Here is a 25880-nt window from a genome sequence, read left to right as displayed (position 1 = left end):
CTGTTCTTGGCAGTCCACTGAGAATGTTGTCGCCAATTCCACTGTTCATTGTGTATCACTGTGGTAATAAATGAAGACCACCCAACAATTGTTTTTTTTTTTTAAGATTTTATTTTTTTAATTTTTATTTGTTTATGATAGTCACAGAGAGAGAGAGAGAGAGAGGCAGAGACACAGGCAGAGGGAGAAGCAGGCTCCATGCACCGGGAGCCCGACGTGGGATTTGATCCCGGGTCTCCAGGACCGCGCCCTGGGCCAAAGGCAGGCGCTAAACCGCTGCGCCACCCAGGGATCCCCCCAACAATTGTTTTTTAGCACATTTTGCTAAGTCCAAGGCGCTCTTTTGAGTCTTGACCTTACTTGACCTCACAGCAAGCAGTCTAACCCCATGAATCCCTCCTTTCTATCCATTCTTGGCTCCAGTTCCCTGGTTACATTTCAGTTTTTCTACATGTGCTAGGCCCTTATGCTTCCAGGTTCTTGGAGATGCTTTTGCCTCTGTCTGGACTGCCTTTCCTCCAATCCTCACCCCTTTTATCCAGGTAACTCACTTGAATCTTCCAGCCCCATCTCAACCATCACTTTTTCTAGGAAGCATTCTCTGACATAAGTAACTATTCCTTGCAAAAGACTGGGTTGGGTTCTCCTTATTGATATTTCTGTGCCTAATCTCGTCATAGGATCAGCAATCTTTTCCTATAAAGGACCAGATAGTAAATATTTTAGGCTTCGCAGGATAACAGGCAAAATCGAGATTAGTGTGAAAGTATGTATACAATAAGAGAGGAAACAAATTTCCATAAATTTTTATTGTTGAAATTCAAAACAAGGGAGCTTGGGTTGCTTAGTTGGTTAAGCATCTGCCTTCGGCTCAGATCATGATCCCAGTGTCCTGGGATTGAACCCTGCATTGGGCTCCCTGCTCACAGAGGAGCCTGCTTCTCCGTCTTTCCTTCCCTCTGCCTCTCCCCATCGTTCATGCGCTCTCTCTCTCAAATAAAATCTTAAAAAAAAAAAGATTCAAAACATAAAGGAATACAATTTCATTGTAAATAATCTAATGAGAAGAATGGTGGGAATAACATTTTGTTTAATTGGGGTTCTAAGTTAGTGTTCTCTATTATTACAATCCATTCCTGATCTGTAACGAGGGTTTTTTTTTATTGTTGTTTTTTAGAGACAGCACAAACATGTATGTGTGCACCCATACACATGAGGATGGGGGAGGGAAGGGATAGAGGGAGAGGGGACACAAGGAGAGGGAGAGAAAGAATCCTAAGCAGGCTCCAAGTCCAGTGCAAACCCAATGCAGGGCTGAATCTCACAACCCTGCAATCCTGATCCAAGCGGAAATCTATAGAGTCAGGTGCCAGGTACTTAACCAATGGAGCCATGCAGGTGCCCCTGTAATGAGGTTTTATGTACTATACTGAGTACATTTTTTTCTGTGCATAATTTTGTGTTACAGATACTACAGGGGACAAATAATGAAATATAAGGCATAACTCCTATTTTCATGGAATTTATTATTTATTTGTAAAATTATCACTGCAGTGGGAGAGCTACTTTAATAATTATAGGATAGCATTACTGTTTTTGGACAGAGATGAACTAGTTTGTTACAAATGCCTAAAATAATTTTGAGACCATTTATACACCTCTAAAGAAGGATACCTATAAAAAAGTGAAGCCAAGTATGCCTTTAGTTTTATTAGATAAAGTCTATTGTGTGGCTTATATCAACTTGTATTTTCAATATTCTTTTTCCTTTTTAGGTCACTGTCTCTTAGTATTCTGTTACTTCAGTATGTGTATAAAAATTACTTCTTTTGATTCAACTTAAGTGGAATCTCACTCTTTTACATTATTTTTCCTGATCATTTTGAAAAAATAAGGCTTTGCGTTCTTCTCAGATGAGTTTTATCTTCATCTATGGAAGTGTTCTCTTTTTTATGTACCCCACTTGTTCCTTTAAAAATTTAAGGCAAATTAATCTGTTAGTTATAATACCAAGGACAGCATATATTTAGACCATTTAGCCTTGTAATCATTTGAACTATATAAAAGAATAGTAAATTTTTTCTTTTTTTTTTTCAGGTTTTATTTTTTAAGTAAACGATACCCAACATGGGGTTTGAACCTAGAACCCCGAGATCAAGAGATGGGTGATCTCTAGACTGAGCAGCCAGGCACCCTATAAAATCTCTTCTTGATCCAAACCAACCCAAAATTACCCAGTTAGTGTCAAATTGACAAATTACATTGGTAAGAGTTTCATATAAGAAAAGATGGAAGCAAAAGCGAATATATATATTCTCTTTAATATGTAGAGTGAAGAGGAAGATGTAAGAACCAATCACTATGGAAGGGAAATGTAATTCCTCCAATATTTTGATGATAAACTGTGACCTCTAGAATTTTTTTTAATTTTTATTTATTTATGATAGTCACACAGAGAGAGAGAGAGAGAGAGAGAAAGAGAGAGGCAGAGACATAGGCAGAGGGAGAAGCAGGCTCCATGCACTGGGAGCCCGACGTGGGATTTGATCCCGGGTCTCCAGGATCGTGCCCTGGGCCAAAGGCAGGCGCTAAACCACTGCGCCACCCAGGGATCCCTGACCTCTAGAATTTTGAAGAAAGGGGTATTTATGTAAGGTGGTATCCTCCCCTTCTTACTATAGTCTAAAAGGTGTTTTCTCTGGCAATTAATATAAACAAAGAGATAATTAGAAATTAGTAAAGACATTATTCATTACACTTGCAAGTCAGGTATGATCTCCATGTATAGTTGGGAAACACATACTATCTATTCAATCTTTTTTTTTTTTTAAGATTTTATTTATTTATCCATGAGAGACACAGACAGGCAGATGAAGAAGTAGGCTCCTTGCAGGAAGCCTGATGAAGCACTCAATTCTAGGACCCTGGGATCACAACCTGAGCCAAAGGCAGACACTCAACCACTGAGCTGGTTGAGTGAACAGAAATTGGAGATACAGATCCTATCCCTTAATTCTTAATGTTTTCCTCTATTTGCTGTCTAATCTTTTCTAGGCGTGCTATATTACTAGTTTAGCATGTTCTAAAATTCCTACCTTTATTTAATGATGTATAGAAGAATATTGAAAAAAATGCATCAAGTTTTTTAAGATAAAAGTTTGGATTTTTAAGCCAATTTACCGTGAATTGTGTATATGTTCAATAGAAATAAATTCAGAGGAGATAGGAAAAAATGTTCAGAAATAGACCAGGTGTTCAAAACTGGCCCTAACTTTTCCCCTGAGCTTTATACCAGTTTACCCAAGTACCACTGATAGTGCCACTGACATGTTTAGTAAGCATGTTAAAATATGAAAAACAAACTCTTGGGGTGCCTCGCTGGCTGAGTCAGAAAAGCTTGCAACTCTTAATCTCAGGGTTATGAGTTCGAATCCCATGTTGAGTATAGAGATTATTTAAATAAATAAACTTTAAAAAGAAAAAGATGTGGAAAACAAACTCTGGACTTTTCCTCCAAACCTACTTCCCTCTTAGTCTTCCACGTATTAGAGAAGAGCATTACATAGAGAAAAGGCTGGAGTCCAAGATGGCAGAGGAATAGGAGAAATTAGTTTCTTCTGGTCCTACGAATTCAACTAGGTAGCCATCAAATCATTCTGAACACTTGAAAACTCAGCTGAGGATAGAATAGCTGCAACTCTACAAGTAGCAAATTTACCACTTTTCTGCAGGAAGGACAAGACAGATAAACTCACTTCAAAAAAGAGAACATGAGGCAGTAATGACTGCCAGACACCTAATCATTATGGATATAAGTAAGATGTTGGAACTAGAGTTCAGAATAACAATTATAAAGATACTAGCTGGGCTTGAAGAAAGCATGGAAGACACTAGAGAATCCCTTCCTGGAGAAATAAAAGAACTAAAATCTAATTAAGTCTAAATCAAAAAGGCTATTAATGAGATGCAATAAAAAAATGGAGGCTCTAACTGCTAGGATAAATGAGGCAGGAGAGAGGATTAATGATATAGAGGATAAAAGTGGAGACAATGGTGGAGAATAAAGAAGCCAAGAAAAAGATAAACAACTACTGGATCACGAGGGGAGAATTCGAGAGATAAGTGATACCAAGAAGTGAAACAATATTAGAATAAATAGGGTTCCAGAAGAAGAGGAAAGGGGGGGGGGAAAGATAATATTGGAGCAAATTATAATGAAAAACTTCCCTAACCTGGGGAAGGAAACATTCAAGTTCAAGAAGTACAGAGAACCCCCCCTTCAAAATCAATAAAAATAGGTCAACACCCTGACATATAATAGTGAAACTTGCAAATCTCAGAGACAAAGAGAAAATCCTGAAAGCAGACAAGAGATCCATAACCTACAAGGGTAGAAACATTAGCTGGCAGCAGAACTATCCATAGAGATGTGGTAGGCCAGAAAGGACTGGCATGATATATTCAGGGTGTTAAATGAGGAAAAATATGCAACCAAGAATACTTTATCCAGCTAGGATCTCACTCAAGATAGAAAAGAGAGAAAAAGCTTCCAGGAGAAACAAAAGGATTTGTGATCACCAATCAGCCCCACAAGAAATATTTAAAAGGATCCTTTAAGCAAAGAGAAAGCCCAAAAGTAACAGACCAGAAAGGAACAGAGACAATATACAGAAACAGTGACTACGGGTAATACAATGGCACTAAATTCATATCTTTCAATAGTTACTCTTAATGTAAATGGGCTAAATGTCCCAATCAAAAGACACAGGGTATCAGATTGAATAAAAAAGCAAGAACCATTGATAGGCCATCTGCAAGACATTTGCTTTAAACCCACCTCCAGATTTAAAGTGTGGGGGTGGAAAACCATTTATCATACTAATGGATATCAAAAGAAAGCTGAACTGGCAATACTTATTTCAGATTCAAATTAGATTTTAAACCAAAGACTAATAAGAGATAAGGAAGGATACTATATCATAATTAAAGAGTCTATCCAACAAGAAGATCTAACAATTATAAATATTTATGCCCCTAAAATGGGAGCAGCCAATTATATAAGCCAATTAATAACAAAATTAAGAAACACATCAATTAAAATACAGTTGTAGTAGTGGACCTTAATGCCCCACTCACTGCAGTGGACAGATCATCTAAGTAAAAGATCAACAAGGAAACAAGGGCTTTGAGTGACACACTGGACCTGTGGACTTCACAGATACATTCAGAGCATTCCATCCTACAGCAACAGAATACGTATTCTTCTCAAGTGCACACGGAACATTCTCCAGAATAGACCACATTCTGGGTCACAACCCCGATCTTAACTGGTACCAAAAGATTAGGATCATTCCCTGCATATTTTCAGACCACAATGCTTTGAAACTAGAACTCAATCACAAGAAGAAATTTGGAAAGTACTCAAATACATGTAAACTAAAGAGCATCCTACTAAGAATGAAAGGGTCAACCAGGAAATTAAAGATTTTTTAAAAATTCATGGAATCAAATGAAAATGAAAATACAAGTGTTCAAAACCTTTGGGAAGAATCAAAGGCAGTCCTAAAAGGGAAGTATATAGCAATACAACCCTTTCTCAAGAAACAAGAAAGGTCTCAAAAACACAGCCTAACTTTACATCTAAAGGAGCTGGAGATGGGACACCTGAGTGGCTCAGCGGTTGGGCGCCTGCCTTTGGCTCAGGGAGTGATCCCAGGATCCGAGATCAAGTCCCACATCAGGCTCCCTGCAGGGAGCCTGCTTCTCCCTCTGCCTGTATCTCTGCCTCTATCTCTCAGTCTGTGTCTCTCGTGAATAAATAAATCTTTTTAAAAATAAATAAAGGAACTGGAGAAAGAACAGCAAATAAGCCCAGCAGGAGAAGAGAATTAATAAAAATTGGAGCAGAAATCAATGAAATAGAAACCAAAAGAATAGAACAGATCAACGAAACTAGGAGCTGGTTCTTTGAAAGAATTAATAAAATTGATAAACCCCTGGCCAGACTTATCAAAAAAAGAAAAGAGAAAGGACCCAAATAAAATCATGAATGAAAGAAGAGAGAGCACAAACAACACCAAAGAAATATAAACGATTGTAAGAACTATATGCCATACAAACAATTATAAGAAACTATATGCAACAAATTAGGCAATCTGAAAGAAATGGATGCATTCCTAGAGATGTGTAAACTACCTGAACTGAAACAGGAAGAAATAGAAAACTTGAACAAACTCATAACCAGCAAGGAAATTGAAGTAATCAAAAATCTCCCAACAAATAAGAGTCCAGGACCAGATGGCTTCCAGGGGAATTCTATCACACATTTAGGGAATTCGTACCTCTTCTTCTGAAACTGTTTCAAAAAATAGAAATGGAAAGGAAATTTCCAAACTTGTTTTATGAGGCCAGCACTACCTTGATCCCAAAACCAGACGAAAACCCCACCAAAAAGAATTAAAGACAATATCTCTGATAAACATGAATACAAAAATTCTCATCAAAAAAAAATTCTCATCAAGACACTAGTCAATAGGATCCAACAGTACATTGAAAGGATTATTCACCATGACCAAGTGGGATTTATTCCTGGGCTGCAAGTGTGGTTCAACATCCGCAAATCAATCCATGTAATATACTACATTAGTAAAAGAAAGGAAAAGAACTACATGATCCTTTCAATCAATGCATAAAAAGCATTTGACAAAGTACAGCATCCTTTCTTGATTAAAATTCTTCACAGTGTAGGAATAAAGGGAACCTACCCTAATATCATAAATGCCATCTACGGAAAGCACACAGCAAATATCATTCTCAATGGGGAAAAAACAGAGTTTTCCCCCTAAGGTCAGGCAGGGATATCCACTATCACAACTGTTGTTCATATAGTACTAGAAGTTCTAGCCTCTGGAACACCTGGGTGGCTCAGTCCGGTGGGTGTTTTCTTTCGGCTCAGATCATAATCTCAGGTGTTGGGATCAAGCCCACATCAGGCTCTGTGCTCAGCAGGAAACCTGTTGCTCCCTCTCCTTCTGCTTGCTGCTCCCCCTACTTGTGCTCATGCTCTCTCCTTCTCTTTGTCAAATAAATAAGATAATGCTAAAAAAGAAAGAAATAGAAGACCTAGCCTCAGCAATCAGACAACAAAGAGAAAGAAAAGGCATCCATACTGGTAAAGAAGAAGTCAAACTCACTCTTCACAAATCACATGATACTCTGTGGAAAACCTAAAAGACTCCACTCCAAAATTGCTAGAATTTATACAGGAATTTAGCAAAGTAGCAGGATATAAAATCAATGCACAGAAATCCATTGTGTTCCTATAGACTAACAATGAGACAGAAAGTGAAATGAACGCGTCAGTCCCATTTACAATTACACCCCAAACCATAAGATACTTAGGAATAAAGAAGCAAAAAAAATCTGTACTCAGAAAACTATAGAATGCTCATGAAAGGAATTGAGGAAGACACAAAGAAATGGAAAAGCCTTCTATGCTCATGGATGAGAAGAACCAATATTGTTAAAATGTGTATGGTACCTAGAGTGATCTATACATTCACTGCAATCCATACCAAAATACCATCAACTTTTTTCGCAGAGCTGGAACAAATAATCCTAAAATTTGTATGGAACCAGAAAAGATCACAAATAGCCAAAGGAACGTTGAAAAAGAAAACTAAAATCGGTGGCATCACAGTCCCTGGACTTTAAGCTCTATTACAAAGCTGCAGTCATAGGGACGCCTGGGTGGCTCAGCGGTTGAGTATCTGCCTTCAGCTCAGGGTGTGATCCCGGAATCCCAGGATCGAGTCCCACATCGAGCTCCCTGCATGGAGCCTGCTTCTCCCTCTGCCTCTCTCTCTCTTTGTCTCTCATGAATAAATAAATAAAATCTTAAAAAAAAAAAAGCTGCAGTCATCAAGACAGTAAAATACTGGCCCATAAACAGACACACAGATCAATGGGACAGAATAGAGAACCCAGTAACGGACCCTCAACTCTGTGGTCAACTAATCTTTGACAAAGCAGAAAGCATAACCAATGGAAAAAAGTCTCTTCAACTGGTGTTGGGAAAATTGGACAGCCACACGCAGAAGAGTCAAACTGGACCATTTTCTCATACGATACACAAAAATATAATCAAAATGGATGAAAGGCCTAAATGTGAGAGAGGAATCCAAAAAAGCAACTCAGATTATGTCTCTCCAGAATTAAAACCTCTCAGTGACTACCTGTTATTAAAGCCCAGACTCCTTACCACATCTCATATCAGTATGTATTGAGTGCTTACTATATTCCACCTACTGTGTTAGATGCTTTGCATGTGTTAACATAATCTTCACAATAGACTTGTTATATTGGAAATATTAACTCCATTTTATAGATCAAGAGTATGTTATGGGCTCCTGGGTGGCTCATTTGGTTGAGCAACCATCTCTTGGTTTCAGCTCAGGTCGTGATCTCAGGGTTGTGAGATCAAGCCCCATGTCCGATTCCTGCTCAGTGTGGGGTGGGAGGTGTCTGCTTCAGATTCTCCCTTCCCCTCGCTGTGTGTGTGCACACACGGGCTCTCTGTCTCTCTCTCAAATAAATAAATAAATCTTAAAGAAAGAGAGAGAAAGAAAAGAAAGATCACACAGCTGGTTACCAGCTAAGCTGGAATTGAAAGCCAAGGAGTCTGACTCCAAAGCATACAGTCTGGCCCCTTTAAACTATCCCAACTTCATCTTGTTTTGCTAACTTGACTTTAGCCACACAAGTCTTTTTGTCCTTCAAGCATATCAAGCTTGTTTTCTCCATAGGACTTTTGCAATTGCTATTTCTCCATCTAGAATGTTCTTCCCTCAGATTGTTGGATGGCCACTGTCATCTCACCATATAAGTCTTCATTCAAATGTTGTTTTTTTCTGAGAGGCCTTCCCTGACATGTGTCTTTAAAATTATTTTCCCACATATTCACGGTCACTCTTTATATTTGCTTACTTTTTATGTTGTTTTTGTGGAAGTATTTACTCAGCAAGTATTTGTTGGATGGACGAATGTTGACTGTTTGCTGAATGTTGTTTATAGTAACTAAGGGTATAGTCTCTGAAATCACACTCCTGGATTTATATCACAACTCTCCTATTTAATTGTGTGAAGTTGAGCAAGTTGCTCTCTGCCTAAGGTTCCTCATTTCAAAGATAGAAATCATGACACTTCCCTAATAGAGTTGTTAGAATCAAATAAATTGATGGTTAAGGCATGTGAATCTTTTTTTTTTTTTTAAAGTAGGCTCCACACCCAACATGGAGCCCAACACAGGGCTTGAACTCATGACCCTGAGATCAAGACCTGAGCTGAGATCAAGAATTGGACATTTAACCAGCTGAGCCACCCAGGTGCCCCTGCATGTGAATTTCTTAATACAGGGCATAGAAGTGTGCCTGGCTGGTTCAGTCAGTGGAACATATGACTCTTGATCTCAGGGTTGTAGGTTCCAGCCCTATGTTTGGTGTAGAGATTACTTTTTTTAAAAAGTACATAGGCACATCAGAACTCAAGACATGTTATTTCTTTTATTTATTATTTTCAAGCTTTTGCTGTTATTAATATTGAATGAAAGCATACCAGGGAAGCTCTTTGGAATATCATATTTTCAGGCCCTACTCCAGGTCAGCTAAATCAGAATCTCTGTGGAAAGGGCCCTGGAATCTTTTTTAAAAAATATTTTTGAGATTGCAATAATCATCCAGTCTTGGGAACTGGCAGTAGAGGTTTAGCATTGCTTCTCAGGTTCAACAGAGACAAGTGTGACATCATGATATCATGCAGTGGCATCATGTGGTAATTTGTGATTTTGCTAAATTGTAAAGTGAGAGTAAGTCACTGTGAATGGGTCCAGAAGACCACACCCCCATCCCTGGCATCCCCATTCTGGTGCAGCCTCATCCTCTTCTCTGGGTCTCTCTCCACCGGTAAGCAGTAGAGCTTAGAGTGATCTAATTTTTGTTTCTGCTTGAAAAAAACATTTCAAAAAGAAAATTGAGAAGTATGATGATGCCAGTAAAGCTACTTTTTAAAGTGGTGGTTCTTAATTAGAAACCAGAATGGAGGGCAGCCCCGGTGGCGCAGCGGTTTGGCGCTGCCTGCAGCCTGGGGTGTGATCCTGGAGACCCGGGATCGAGTCCCACATTGGGCTCCCTGCATGGAGCCTGCTTCTCCCTCTGTCTGTGTCTCTGCCTCTCTCTTTGTGCCTATGAATAAATAAATAAAATCTTTAAAAAAAAAAAAAAGAAACCAGAATGGATAGTTTTGATTATCTCTATATTAGAGTATGGAATAGCAAGTTTGTTGCTTGGTTAGCACCATAACATAAGTATTGTCTATCAAATGCTGTCTGTAAAGAGCAAAAAGTCACAAAACTATTCTGGCAATTTCACCAACCAAAGTTGCAACCAATGGAAAAATTTTAAGATGTCAGGGAAGTTACAGTTATAAGTTTGGGTATTAATTTTTTTTGTGAATCTCATACTGCATAAGACACGATTTCTATCTTCCTAGAGTTAGAAAGACAAAACCACCACATACAAAACAGGAACAAATAAGATTAAAGTTTATAATAAGGGGTGCTTGGGTGGCTCAGTGGTTAAGGATCTGCATTTGTTTGGCTCAGGTTGTGATCCCGGGGTCCTGGAATCAAGTCCTGCATCAGGATCCCCACCAGCAGGCTGCTCCCTCTGCCTGTGTCTCTGCCTCTGTGTGTCTCAAATAAATAAATAAATAAATAAATAAATAAATAAATAAATAAAATCTTTTTTTAAAAAGTTCATAATAAGAGATATTCAGGGAACGCTGTTAATGTCAGAAAAGAAAGGGACGCCTGGGTGGCTCAGTGGTTGAGCATTTGCCTTCTACTCAGGGTGTGATCCTGGGATCCAGGATCGAGTCCCACATGGGGCTCCTTGCATGGAGCCTGCTTCTCCTCTGCCTGTGTCTCTGCCTCTCTCTCTCTCTCTCTCTCTCTGTCTTAACTCATGAATAAATAAATAAATGATAATAAAAAAGATCAGAAAAGAAAGTATGTCAGCAAGGGGGTTCATTGAAATAGTTGTGGCTAGTTAGGACTTATACAAGAAATTTTCTTTAGTTGCAGGACCAGCTCTGCCCCCTAATTATAAAAGCAGTAGCTCGGAGTCCTCCGACAGCGATGAAGACAGTAGTTCATTGTACGAAGAAGAAAATCAGGAATCTGAAGAAGATGACACTGGTCCAACGGCAAGGTCAGTCACTTAAATGATAAACCAAGCTTCAAACCTAGTATTCGTTGGCTGGATCAGGTAGCCAGTCAGAGAACACCATATCTGTATTTTTACTGCATGGGAAGAAATCCTTTCATACAGTATTGCCTCGTTGAGCTATACATTGGAGAAAGAAATTTATCCTAGTAGTAGATAGCTGTAGAGATACCTAGAATTTCAATTAAATTCTTAGAGAAAGGATTTTCCTGAAGGTATTACTGAAGTGACTACATATTCTAAGTAAACCAGAGCATTTCTTTTAAAAAATGTTAATGCAGTAGATGGTTCTTGCTTAAGTAAATGAATGGTTTCCCTCTAACTACCTTACTTACCGTAGGTGCATGTAAATAAGAAGTGAAATCTTTGTTTAGTATTGGGTAGTTTTTTGGTTACATTTTAAAGATCTTAAGAGAGAAATAGCAACTTAAAACTCTTCCTGAATGAGATTAAAATCCAGAGTCATTATCTTTTTTGTTCAAAAACATATAGCAAGTAGACTGTCTGAAACCTCAGCAAGTAGAATCTTTAACAATGTAGAAAATACAGAAAAGTGATACAGTATTCCTGGTATAGAGAATTAACCAATCTCTATCCTCGGCCAAAAATAAATTCCAGGAAAAAGTTAGTATAAGATCTACTGTGGTATCCATTTGTTCTTATTGGGCAAGATTAATTTATTGTTTCAGTATTTATACAACTAGTTGGAGTTAATGCTTCCTTTAAAACCTAAAACGTCTCTGTGAAATAATTTGCATAAAATTGCACTACTGTGTTTTTAGAAAACAGAGGAGAAATCAAGATGATGATGATGATGATGATGATGATGATGAAGGGTTTTTTGGACCAGCTCTTCCTCCTGGATTTAAAAAGCAGGATGATTCTCCTCCAAGGTGATAACGTATAATAAATAGTTCAAGCCTGTCTCTTCTAAATATTTCAGTTAGTGCTTGTTAATTCATTAAAGAGTTATCTGAAATTGTTGTTTAACTTACAAATTTATATGACATTTGAAATGCATAGGAAAAAGTAGTCATTTCCTATAACAAAAATGGTTATTTAATTGCGTATAAATACTTCTATAGTTTATAAAAACTTCCGTATCTCTTAGTTGATGCTCACAAGAGTGTTTTGTGATTGGACTGATTGGAATGTTCTCCTCCTTCTCCTTTTTTCTTTTTAGAGAATTTTTTTTTAAGATTTTATTTATTTATTCATGAGAGACACAGAGAGAGAAGTAGAGACACAGGCAGAGGGAGAAGCAGGCTCTATGCAGGGAGCCCGATGTGGGACTCGATCCCGGGTCTCCAGGATCACGCCCTGGGCAGAAGGAGGTGCTAAACTGCTGCGCCCTCTGGGCTGCCTCTCCCCCCCGCCTTTTTTTAAATAGATAAGGTTTTGCACACATAGTGACTGGTAGACCTGGGGCTGTGGTATTTGACTTTAAAATCAGATGCTGTCTTAGTTACTTCATGATAGAAGAAGCAATTCCTTTGTGCCCCATTAAACAATTTGACTTCTCTGTACTTCAAATTTGCCATCTGAAAAATAGGTTAACAAGTAGCTTTCAAAATTATTGTGATGATCGAGATTTCATATTTATATATATATATACATACGTGTGTGTATGTCTCTTTCATCATGCCTGCCCCAAGTAAGTATATAGTCTTCTTCTCAGACTATTGTACTTTTTTTTAAAAAAGATTTTATTTATTTATTCATGAGAGACACAGAGAGAAAGCAGAGACATAGGCAGAGGGAGAAGCAGGCTCCCTGCAAGGAGCACAATGTGGGACTCCATCCCAGAATCCTGGGATCATGCCCCGAGCTGAAGGCAGACCCTCAGCCACTGAGCCACCCAGGCATCCCTACACATTTTATTTTATTTTTTTAATTTTTTTTTTAAATTTTTACTTATTTATGATAGTCACAGAGAGAGAGAGAGAGAGAGAGAGGCAGAGACACAGGCAGAGGGAGAAGCAGGCTCCATGCACTGGGAGCCCGATGTGGGATTCAATCCCGGGTCTCCAGAATCGCGCCCTGGGCCAAAGGCAGGCGCCAAACCGCTGCGCCACCCAGGGATCCCCCTACACATTTTAATATTCAAACTTTGTAATCGCATTTGTCAGCTCCAATTTTCACATGACTTTGGTCCTTTTAGAATTAATAGGGAAGACTACTGATTTTGTATGGCCCCCAAGCCAAGAATAATCTTTAAAGGGTCATTTAAAAAACAAAGACAGGCATGCCTAAGAGACCCATAAATGGCCCTCAAAGCCTAAAATGTCCTATCTGGCCTTTTGCAGAAAATTTGCTGACTGCCAGGGCATAACATTCAAGAAAACACATTATTAGCACAGCAATTTCTTTCTTGAGAGTTATACTTTGGCTATTAAATGGTCAGGATCAGAACCCACACCTGCTGACTCTCAGTACTGTTTTTCCTCTGCCAGGAACCTCGTCTGTGAGGCTCTAGTTGAACACAGGGCAACCTGGAAAATTCAGCTCAGTGCCATGTTGGTTGGTAATACTGGCACAGTGATGTCTCTGGGAAAAACACATATGAAAGAAAGGACCAAGAAACTTGAAAGCACAGAAGAGAGTAGAAAATATCTTGTTTCTATTGTTTTTTTCCCTGATGTAAGGCTTTTTCTTTTTAAGACCCAGATTTTAGACACCTCTCCCATTTGGAGTGATGTCAGTTCCCTCAGAAATGTGGCAGTAGGTCAGCTTGAAAGAAAATGAACTTTGGCATCACGGAGACCAGGGTTCAAACTCTAGCTCTGCCACTTACTCGTTTGTGATGTCCTTGGGCATTATTTTGCTCACCTGGAAAATGGAGTGACTTACCCCAACTAGGGTTGTTTGGAGGAAACAGAGGTGCTCTGGTTGACATGTGTTTAGCACAGCACCTTTTCCCTTGTCTGAAGGTCTCTTACATGACTTATGTTCATTCTTGTACACCTCCACATCATTATTAAACTACTAGTGAGGACAGCGTTTAGGTTTTTATACTACCATGGCACATGTAACCATAAATTGCCAACATCTGTTGTCTGCGTGCACTGTTTATGTTTTTAGAAGTCAATTTCTACTTAAGGAGTTCTGACTATAATTATTTTCCCTCTAAAGAGTGTGTTGGTGGACAGTGACTATCAAAAGTGAAAGCCAGGCTCCTGGGTGGCTCAGTGGTTGAGTGTCTGCCTTTGGCTCAGGTCGTGATCCCAAAGTGCTGGGATTGAGTCCCACATCAGGCTCCCCGCAGGGGGCCTGCCTTTCCCTCTGCCTGTGTCTCTGCCTCTCTGCCTCCCTCTCTGTGTCTCTCATGAATAAATACATAAAATCCTAAAAAAAAAAAAAAAAAAACTGAAAGCCAAAGCACAAAATAGAAAAAGATCTCCACGGGCTTTAAGTCTTAATAAGCTTTTATTATTTTTTTTTCTTAATAAGGGCTTTTTAAAAAATTGTTATTTTTATTTAATGTAGTTCTTTTTTTTTTTTTTTTTTTTTTTTAATGTAGTTCTTTTAGGAAGTGGGTTTAACACTACTGCCACAAAGATTGAGAATTACTGGCTTAGTATCTTAGCATTGACTAACAACTAGAAAGTAAAAATGAGAAAATCAGATATTTTTAAGATACTACTAAGTGGAAAAATAGGTTATAAAAAAATCATGTTAAATAAAATTCTCATTTTCAACATTTGTTATTATTTGGCTTTTTGTTATATTTGTGAACTTCTGTTCTAAAAACTGCGTTTTGAAGTCAGAGAGAATGGTAATGGTACATTTTATTTTTCAGGCCGTTAATAGGTCCTGCATTACCACCCGGTTTTATTAAATCTACACAGAAAAGTGACAAAGGCAGAGATGATCCAGGACAACAAGTATCATCATATTTCAACTCTGAGGTTTGGAAAATTTCTGATTAAAGAATAAGATGTAGCAAACTCAAGACTTTATTCTATATTATTATATTATTCTATATTATATTCTATATTATTATAGAATAATAACTGTAATCACTTAGTTCAAATGTAACAAATATGCAGTCCTATTCACATTAATCTAGGATTGTAAGGTAGATAGATGAAATCAAAAGCTTGTCCCAGAACTGAGATGTTAAACAAATAACAAAGCAGTAACATGTTGACAAAGGTGTTACCTATTTGTGCTTCTCATCCTTGAAGAGAAGCTTTAAAGTGCTAGGAAATAGAACATGATGAAAAGTTTACAAAATTGTGATTTGACCTGAAAAAGAGAAAGCTGAGGAATTTGTTGACAATGATCTTTGCTATAAAATTAGCTCTTACCTCTACAGCTCTGGTGCCTGTATATAACAAAGCTGGGAGTTAAGTCATTTTATGAAAAGATAGGTCAAATGATTTTAGAGTCAAATATGAAAGCTGTTTTCTTGTTAGAGGCCTGGCCCTTAACAATAGCTGAGATTTGTAGAGTACTTTATAACTTGTAATGCTTTTTCCCCATATATGGAGAGATATTATTTTTATCTTTTCTATGTAATAGATATGATCCACCATCTTACAGATGCTAAAAATGATAAAAATTAGGTAACTTACCCAAGATTGAAATTTGTACTTATCAAAGCCAAGTCTTAAACCTAATTCTTTTTTATTTTTTTATTTTTTTTTAAGATTTAGTTTTAAGTAATCTCTACGCTCAACTCAGGCTTGAATCCACAACCTCAAAATCAAGGTCACTCACTCTACCAACTGAACCAGCCAGCACCCCTTAAACCAAGTTCTTAAGACTTTAGATCACCTGTCCAGCCTGTTATTCTACAGTAGCTTCTTGTATGTTCATCTCTACTGAGAAATCAGCAGTTACACTGAGGTTGTTACTAAGAAAAATATAATGCAGGCGGTAAGACCATATACGTCAGAGTCATTTACTCCTTCCTTAGAGATTTATAGAGCACCTACAGTGTATCAGGCACATAGTCACAGAAGTGAATCGGCCAACAAATCTTGTTCCTACCTTCAAAAGACATTCATAATCCAGCCATTTCTGCGACCACCCTAGTCTAAGTCAATGTCAGTCATATTTCACCTGTTTTATTGATCTTGATACTTTAGCCCTTGTTTTTATGCTACCTCTTCTCAACACAGCACCTACAGTGGCCCTGATAAAATGGAGTCAGATTGTGTCACTCACACTCAAAACCATCAGATTGCTTCTCCTCTCTCTGCAAAAAAGCCAAACCCTGGGGCCCCTGGCTGGCTTAGTCAATAGAGCATGCAGCTCTTGATCTCAGGGCCATAAGTTTGAGCCCTCTCTTGAGCCTAGAAATTACTTAAAAAAGAAAAAAATGATAGGCAGCCCGGGTGGCTCAGCATTTTAGCACCACCTTCAGCCCAGGGCCTGATCCTGGAGACCCAGGATCAAGTCCCACGTCGGGCTCCCTGCTTGGAGCCTGCTTCTCCCTCTGTCTATGCTCTACCTCTCTCTGTGTGTCTCTCATGAATAAATAAGTAAAAGTAAAAAAAAGTAAAAAAAAAAAAAAAGAAAGAAAAGAAAAAGCCAAAGCCCTTATGGGGCCCTCTACAATCTGGTCTCCTTTAGCTCCCTGATTTTGTCTCTTACTTTAATCTGACCACGCTGTGCTCCTTGCTGTACCTCCTCCCACACACAGAGAGGTTCCTACCCCTGAGTTTTTATACCTGCTAAGCCTCTCCAAAATGGCCTTCCCTTGATATCTATGTGGCTTGCCTCCTAGAACTTCAGTTTTTGGCTGAAATGTCACCTTAATGAGGTCATTTCTGACCTCCTAATTCAGAATTGCTAACTCTTCCCCTGATTCCCATCTTCTTCCCTCCTTTAATTTTCTCCAGAGCATCTATCACTACCTCAAACACCATTTATTTTACTACTTCTTTTTGTTTATTGTGGACCTCTCCCCACCATAATGCAAATTTGTTGAGGACAGAGACTTTTGTCTTCTTTCTAGTGGACATTCAGAAGTATTTGTTTAATGAATGAATGAATGAATAAATAAATAAATTAGACATAGTCCCAGCTAATCACACCTGCAACGTAGTGGGGAATGCAGACATTAAACAAACATCTAACATTATGAGTGATTCAAAAGGTGAGACCAAATACAGTGGAACTATGGCAGATGACTCAAAACTAATCTGAAGAAACAAGAAAGTCTGTCTCTGAGAAAATGTCTAAATTAAAGATTGATGAGTTGGAAATATCTCAGCAAAGAGGGCAGGAAAAATTGTTCCAGAAAATACAGATAGCTTCTCTGAAGGCAAAGAGTGTGGAGAGGGAGAGTTAGAGTTTAAGAAGTCCAATGTGGGGACACCTGGGTGGCTCAGCAGTTAAAGTGCCTGCCTTAAGTTCAGGGCGTGTTCCTGGAATCCCGGGATCGAGTCCCACATCGGTCTCCCTGCACAGAGCCTGCTTCTCCCTCTGCCTGTGTCTCTGTCTCTCTCTCTCTCTCTCTCTCTCTCTCTATATATATATATATATATATATATATATATATCATTAATAAATAAAATCTTAAAAAAAAAGAAGAAGAATTCCATTGTGGTTGGAATAGAGAGAAAGGAGAGAGAAGGCAAGAGCCACTTGAACTTTGAATCCTGGGTAAGCTTAGCTTTTATACCTGGGCGTGTTCCTGGAATCCCGGGATTGAGTCCCACATCGGTCTCCCTGCACAGAGCCTGCTTCTCCCTCTGCCTGTGTCTCTGCCTCTCTCTCTCTCTCTCTCTCTATATATATATATATATATATATATATATAATTAATAAATAAAATCTTAAAAAAAAAGAAGAAGAATTCCATTGTGGTTGGAATAGAGAGAAAGGAGAGAGAAGGCAAGAGCCACTTGAACTTTGAATCCTGGGTAAGCTTAGTTTCATGTCAGTATCACGCCGGTTGTTATACTTACCTTAGAGTGTGGTTGCAAGGATTAAATCAGAACAGTAGGTATTCAACCTGTAATAGCTCTCATCATTGTCATTATTCTTACCATCTTCACTCCTCATGCCATGAGAGTATCTTTGAAAATTTTAGTCTAAGGAATCCTTCCAGCAAGGTTGCTAAATACAAGAATAAATTACCAGGGAACTAACCTCCAGGCACACAGAAGACTGCACTGACATGGTCCTATGGTCATACTCCCATCTCCCTGCCACAAACACAAAGAAACACAAGGGGAAAGTAGTAACAAAGCTAATATACAGCAAAGCTCAAAAGAAAGAAAGGAAAGTCCACAGGTGCTAGTGACATTGAGAGAATTCAAAGCTAGAGCAGTAAACACAAGCTGATGTGGCAGAGGACCAGGGCAGTTTTAGGGAAGCCAGCCATAAATCCTAGAGTTGGGCTTGGGGACCAGAGCTGTAACTTTAGCTGTGAAGGCAGAGGAGAGGGAATTGAGGTCTCTGGATAAAACCTATCGCCTCAAAGTTCCACTCTGTCTGCAAAAAAATGCTGGAGACATATAACCCACAGCCCTTGGAAAGTGGGCAGGAAGTTTCATGCTCTCCATAACCTACTTTCAGGTGATTCCTAATATGTCTTACCTATCGTCTCACACAGAGAGGGGCAGGGAAATGGGGAAAGAAGGAGAAATATGGTAAAATGTTAGCAGCTGATGAATTTGGGTGAGGACACATGGGTGTTAGTAGTGAACTACATTTTCCAAAACATTTGCCAAAGGTGTAGCATAATTCACCTTGACACATGCTTGGAATTTTGTCCTAGCTCACCTAGACAGCAAATGGATAGTTTATGCAATTCCCTGGTGGTATCTATCCTATATTTTCTACTTCCCTTAGCAAAAGGTGAGGGGTTACAACAAGGCAGGGACTATACCATTGTAAACCTGTTACAGGTATACTTGGCTCTGAATTATTTGCTTTATAATTTCCCTCTAAACCTTTTTCAAAAGATACTTTTTTGTTTTCATGTTTTCCTTTCTTGAAGAGGGGCTTCTCTTAGTCTCTCATTTACAACATATCCCCCTATATAAAGACATATGCAATACTAATAGTCAACATCTGTTGAGCAATTGCCGTAAGGCTGACACTGCAAAGGACAGTGTAAACATATATTTGTTGTTTACATGACTTAATTATATTCCCAGGCCAACACAACTTAATTTTAATCGAAACAACAGTCCTGGGAAATGGTGTGTCAGCTAGAAAGCTTTTAGCTGCAAATAACAGAAAATCCTACTCAAGGGCAGCCCCGGTGGCCCAGCAGTTTAGCGCTGCCTTCAGCCCAGGGTGTGGTCCTGGAGACCCGGGATCGAGTCCCACGTCGGGCTCCCTGCATGGAGCCTGCTTCTCCCTCTGCCTGTGTCTCTGCCTCTCTCTCTCTCTGTCTGTCATGAATAAATAAATAAAATCTTAAAAAAAAAATTCCTACTCAAAATGGAACTTTGTCTTAACCTCTATGGTTAAGCAAATGGTTGTTTATATAACTGCTGGGGTGATATATAACCTACATTCCCAAAATAAGGAAAATGTGTTTCATATGTAACAAAAGGTATAGAACTAGGGTCATTCTAGATTGGTGAATTGAGCAGCTAAATGATACCCAAGACTGCAGCTTTTTTTTACTTTCTTCTCTGTCAGCTACAATATGTCAGTTCCCCTTAGGTGACCTTTTATTATACCAGGAAGCCTGTCAAAGTTCTGAGATTCACACACACATGCCAGTGTCCAGACACAGGAGGGAATGATCCTACCCTGTGCCCCTTTTGTAGAGAAAGGAACACCTTTGCAGGTTTCCTATAGACCTCTTCTCGTGTTTCTTTGGCCAGATATGGATCACATGCCCATCCCTTGGCCAGTCAGGTAGGCAAAAGGAATTTGACCAAATTGATTGGCTTAGAATTATCAACATTTTCCCCCAGGAGCTAGGGAAGTTCCCAGGTTCCTAAGAAAGATGTGGCTCCAAAGAGGATGAACAAAACATGAGGTTCTCTTTAAAAATAGAGCAGTTACTGGTTGGAACTGTTATAATCCTGATCTAAAAGACAAAAATCTGGGACGCCTGGGTGACTCAGCAGTTGGGTGCCTGCCTTCAGCTCAGGTCATGATCCTGGAGTCCCAGGATCGAGTTCCACATCTGGCTCCCTGCAAAAAGCCTGCTTCTCCCTCTGCCTGTGTCTCTGCCTCTCAGTTGTGTCTAAATCTTTTTAAAAAATAAAATAAAATAAAAGACAAAAATCTGGAACACCTGGGTGGCTCAGTCAGGTAAGCAGCTGGTTCTTAATTTCGGTTCATGCCATAATCTCAGGGTCCTGGGATCTGAGTCCCAAGTTAGGCTCCACGCTCAGAGAAGAATCTGCTAGAGGATCCTCCCTCTCCCCCTCCCCCATCTCTCTCTCTCTCTCAAATAAATAAGTAAATCTTAAAATATATGAATAAATAAAAGACATAAATCTAAGGTCTAAAAAGGCTAAATAGCACATCTGAGGTCACAGAGCTAATACAATGGCAAATTCAGGCCTTGGAACTAGTTCTAACTATAGTCCAAATATAAACTAGTAAGGTATATAATTTCTACTCTATTTCTGGATAAAATAACTCACCTTTAAAAAAATTTTTTTTACCAGGACACCAAAATGATTAGGTATCTAGATTAGATTTGGATTATGATTCCAGTTTTCTTTTTTCAGTTTAATGTGTTGGGCCCAATTTTCAGTTTGCTCCCTTACCCCTCAGTTAGTTTATAACTCCCAACACCCTAAGCGATTTTTATTTCTAAAAATTCCAGGCATCATCCTACCACGATGTACAAGATGTGCCATATTCTATCTTTATAAAATCATCTCTTGTTCTATGGAAGTAAAAATACCATTTGTATATCCCATCATCTTACATTTCAATACTATATTGATATCATGCCTCTTATAGTTGTAAAAGTTCATTATATTTTTTATATTGGGTCATTTTATGATGTCACCAAGTATCATTTTGTAAGTGCTATAAATATGTTTAAGATAATGTCTTTGACATCAAAGAGCTTACCTTTGTAGAGATGAGCTATAAACACTTAAGGTTAAACATTAACAGTTGAAATTAAAAAAAGAAATAGAGGGCATTCTCTGGTGTAAGTAGAAAACATACTAGCCTCAATCTTAGAATATTTTCATCTTAAATACCAGTTTTATAACCTTGAACAAGTTGTTTAACCTTTCTAAATATGTTTCTCTAAACCTAGGTTTCCTTTGAAAAGAAAACTGGAATAATAATGCCTTTTCACAGTTTTGTTATAAGGATCAAATGGTTCATTGTATACCAAAGTCCATAGTTAGAGAAAGTGAGTGTACTTGTGTGCGTAAATGATTTAGAGTAAGCCAAGAGATATGTAAATATCTAATTATTTATACCAATAGCAATTGCTTTAAGGGTGCAGAGAAGAAACCACAGATAGAAAGTTACCACTGAGTATCTAGTGGGGAACATGTAAACAACACAAATGAGCTTGATCCTGATAGTTTGAAAAAATAAGAGCAAGAAGCTGCCCAGCAGAGCTGAGGACAGATGTCTTATTATTGTTCATCTTAACCATCTCCTCCTTGAGGACAAAGGACTGCTTCAAGCCCTAGAATATATAGCATTTAACACAGAGTCTTATACATAAACTCTTTATTAAAATGATTTATTCTCTCACTCTCTCTCAAATAAATAAAATAAAATAAAAAATAAAATGATTTATTGAGGATGCCTAAATGGCTCAGTCGGTTGGACATCTGCCCTCAGCTCAGGTCATGATCCTAGGGTCCTAGGATTGAGCCTTATGTGGGGCTCCCTGCTCAGTGGGGAGTCTGCTTCTCCCTCTCCCTCTACCCCGCCCCCTGCTGGTGCTCACACTCTCTTTCTCTCTTTCTCTCTCAAAATCTTAAATAAAATGATTTATTGAAAGCAAATTGAATTCACTTATTACAATACTATTATATCTTTACAGTAACGGGGATACTTTGGGAACGAAGTTAACTCATTTGGGCCAGTATTTGTGGGGCTGTTGCATAGCATTTGTTTTCAGTGCACTGTGCTGAGTCATGAAAGTTCATACAGTTTCCAAGAATGTCTTAATTGTGTGTGTCTTATTCCAAAGAGTTCTTTCTGTACCAGGAACGAAAATGGTTTCAACTTGTGTCATCTCTGACCAGTTGGTAGTAACTACCTGGGCCATTATATTAAGAGGAACTGTGAGGCCACATCTGTATCTATCAGGAGGAAAGCAGAAATAATTTAATGAGGCCTGCCATGGACATGGGAGTGTGGGGACAATCCACATTCCGTGATTTTGTCATCTCTGTTCTGTGTACTTTAGGAAGGCAAGGCAAAGGCCCTCATTGCTCAGCAATTAGCTAGCAATATATTGTTTGCATTTTTGTTTTAGTGTCTCTGGGTAATCAGTTTTTGGTGAAATTTTAAGCAATTTAGGATCATTTTCTATAACCTGTAGCTCTGCTCCTGGTTTAAAGGTAATATCTTATTTCAAAAGGAAACAGATAGTAGTGAAGATGAGGACATTGTTGGACCAATGCCTGCAAAAGGACCAGTTAACTATAGCGTCACAACAGAGTTTGAAAAAAGAGCCCAGCGAATGAAAGAAAAATTAACCAAAGGAGACCATGTAAGTGTTAAAAAGACTGTTCTCTGAGAAATAGGCTAAATGAATTAAAAATCTAAATTTTCCAACATTGCTTCTTTCATGAAAGAAATATATGCATATATGTATATAAAGAAAATTTAGGAGTAAGGTAACCCAGAAGCTGGAAAAGGAAAAGACTGGCAAATTTGCCTATATAAAAATTTCATATGGCAAAAGATAACAAAGTCAAAAAAATAATAAATTAGACAAAGGTATTTGTAACATACGTGAAAAAAATCAATCCTTTATATTAAATTCTTTCTCATAAAGTGTGTTTTTAATGTTAAAGCCTCAATTAAGAAACATGCCCACTTACAGAATATTTTATACACACACACACACTCTGTCTAGGCTCCTTTTTTTTTTCTTCCACTTTTTACTTCTCTTAAAGGATTCATCTAAACCAATTACAAGAGAGTCATGGATGACTGAACTTCCTCCAGAAATGAAAGACTTTGGTCTTGGGCCCAGAACTTTTAAGAGAAGAGCCGATGACAAATCTGGAGATCGATCAGTCTGGACAGACACTCCAGCGGACAGGGAGAAGAAAGCCAAGGTGAGAGGGTTTGTTTGTTCCTGTATTTCTGCCCGTGTTCGCTCTATTTTGAAAAGATAAAAGGCATAATTATTTCAAGGTACTATTTTTAAAATTATGATTCCCAAGGGAAAATACAAATTTCCCCCTGAAAGAAAATAAGGAAAGTGATACCAGTTGCTTACTATTTCCCAGTGAGCTGTCTCATTTAAATCTCAAGAAAACCCAGAGACATGGACTTACTGACTTCATTTTATAGAAGGAAAAACTAACTTTATGAGGTCAACTTTTCTGGAACTAGAGGGCTGGTACATAATGAACAGTAGTTTTTTCTAGAACTTTCTATAACTCAAAATCCCCTAGTGTTTATATACAACATCACACTCTCTCCATGAAACCAAAGCCACACATTGGCCTAGCAAGTTAAGTGATGCATAGAGACGCTCTCTCAAACTTACCTCAGGTGCATTAAGCTTTGCATTACTGTCAAAACAGGCAAGAAACGCTCTTATCAATAGTGCTGAATACTGTATGATCTCTCTTATTTGCGGAATCTGAAAAACAAACAAACTAAAAAAACCCAAATTCATGGATATGAAGAACAGACTGGTGGCTGCCTGAGAAGGGGGTGGGCAAGGTGGGTGAAATGAGTCAAAAATACAACGTACCAGTTGTAAAGTGAATTAAGTCGTGGGGATATAGTGTACAGCACAGTGGCTATCGTTAGTAATACTGCATTGCATATCTGAAATTAGCTAGGAGAGTGGATCTTGAAAGTGCTCATCATGGTGGAAAAAAATGTTACTGTGTTTAGTGATGGATGATACCTGGACTTATTTTGATTATTTTACAGTATACACAAATATCGAGTCATTATATCATACACCTGAAACTAATATAGTATTTCATTGATTACACCTCAATTTTTTTTTTAAAAAAAGAAGCACTTTCATTAGTACATTAAATAATTTGGGAAAAAAAGAAAAAAGTATGGATAGAATACATTATTGACTATTTCTGCTTATTGCCAAATATTCTATTGTAAATTAGGAATTGAACCGTTGTAAATTAGAAATGCCCCAGCACTACTTTTGAAATTTATTCCATCTGAAGGCTTAATTCCCTTTAATTCAAGTTTAAATGCTTGAATAATTGGTACACGAGGGTTATAGCTTTATCAGTTTTGATTTGAGTAGTTCCACACTTCATTTCTGCCCCTAACTCTGTTTTAACTCATTACTGCCCATCAGTAATGAGAATTATGAGGCTTTCTATCTTCATTCTGTAACAATAAATCAAATACCTTCTCTGCCAGGAATTCTGTTGGGTGCAGGTAATAGCAAAATGAAAAAAGCTTCTTAAGGAGCTGTCATTTTTGTGGAGAATTGGTTGTAAGATGCACAGTGTTTTTCTTACAATGTGGATGATATGGTGAGGTCTCCAGACTTTAACACCCTACCTTGTATATGTGGCAAAATCACAAGTTCTCTTTTGTCCAGAAGATGAAGGTTGTAATAGACAGTTGAGGTGAACCGACAGGTGATTTTAGGCCCTGTGATTGAGTTCTTTAGATCCTCTTCTTTTCAGCACTGAAAGTGTTTTGCTCAGTATTACAGTGAACTCATAAAGGGACTATTAATAACTCCTTAAATTTTATGCTATACTATATTAAGCATATGGTACCACAGACTTAGATTTATGGCATAAACTACACAGTATCAGAGAGCTATTCATTTTCTTGTATATTTGATCCTGTGTATAATTTATGACTAATTTTTGTTATGGAAGCTCTTACCCAAATTTCCTTTTTGACAGGTTCTCTCCACTCATCTTTCTTTTCTTTTTATTTTGTATTATTCCTATGGTACCATCTTTTTTTTTTTAAGTTTTTATTTAAATTCCAGTTAGTTAACATGCAGTGTAATATTAGTTTCTGGTGTACAACATAGTGATTCAGCACTTCCATACCTCACCCTGTGCTCTTCACAAGTGCCCTCCTTAATCCCCATCACCTATTTCCCCATCCTCCATCCACCACCCTCTGGTAACCATCAGTTTGTTCTCTTCAATTAAGAGTCTGTTTCATGGTTTGCCTCTCTCTCTTTTTTTCTCCATTTGCTCATTTGTTTTGTTTCTTAAATTCCACATATGAGTGACATCATATGGTATTTGCCTTTGACTGACTTAACTTCACTTAGCATAAAACTCTCCAGTTCCATCCATGTTATTGCAAATGGCAAGATTTCATTGTTTTTTTTTTATTTCATTGTTTTTTATGGCTAAGTAATATACTGTGTGTGTGTGTGTGTGTGTGTGTGTGTGTGTGTGTACACACCACCTCTTCTTTATCCATTCATAAATTGATGGACACAGGCTGTTTCCATAATTTGGCTGTTGAAGATAATGCTCCTACACACCAGGGT

General features: G+C 38.2%; 1 protein-coding gene across 3 annotated transcripts in view; it reads left to right on the top strand.

The window, feature by feature from the left end:
• GPALPP1 (GPALPP motifs containing 1) overlaps positions 1 to 25880 on the top strand; it is a 51618-nt gene that overhangs the window by 11916 nt on the left and 13822 nt on the right. For 2 of the 3 annotated variants that reach the window (XM_025478238.3, XM_025478239.3), the window contains exons 2-6: positions 11132 to 11264; positions 12062 to 12172; positions 15090 to 15187; positions 22773 to 22904; positions 23314 to 23478. In XM_025478238.3, coding sequence (XP_025334023.1) covers positions 11192 to 11264; positions 12062 to 12172; positions 15090 to 15187; positions 22773 to 22904; positions 23314 to 23478 — 579 coding nt within the window. In that variant the 5' untranslated portion in view covers positions 11132 to 11191. Of the gene's footprint in view, positions 1 to 11131; positions 11265 to 12061; positions 12173 to 15078; positions 15188 to 22772; positions 22905 to 23313; positions 23479 to 25880 lie in introns of all 3 variants that reach the window. The other variant, XM_025478237.3, reaches the window with a different exon arrangement.

The sequence above is a fragment of the Canis lupus genome, chromosome 22 (genome assembly GCF_003254725.2).
Source record: "Canis lupus dingo isolate Sandy chromosome 22, ASM325472v2, whole genome shotgun sequence".
In the NCBI taxonomy this organism is placed as follows: domain Eukaryota; kingdom Metazoa; phylum Chordata; class Mammalia; order Carnivora; family Canidae; genus Canis; species Canis lupus.
The sequence above is the reverse complement of the archived record's forward strand: the minus strand, read 5'-3'. Positions and strand labels throughout refer to the sequence as shown.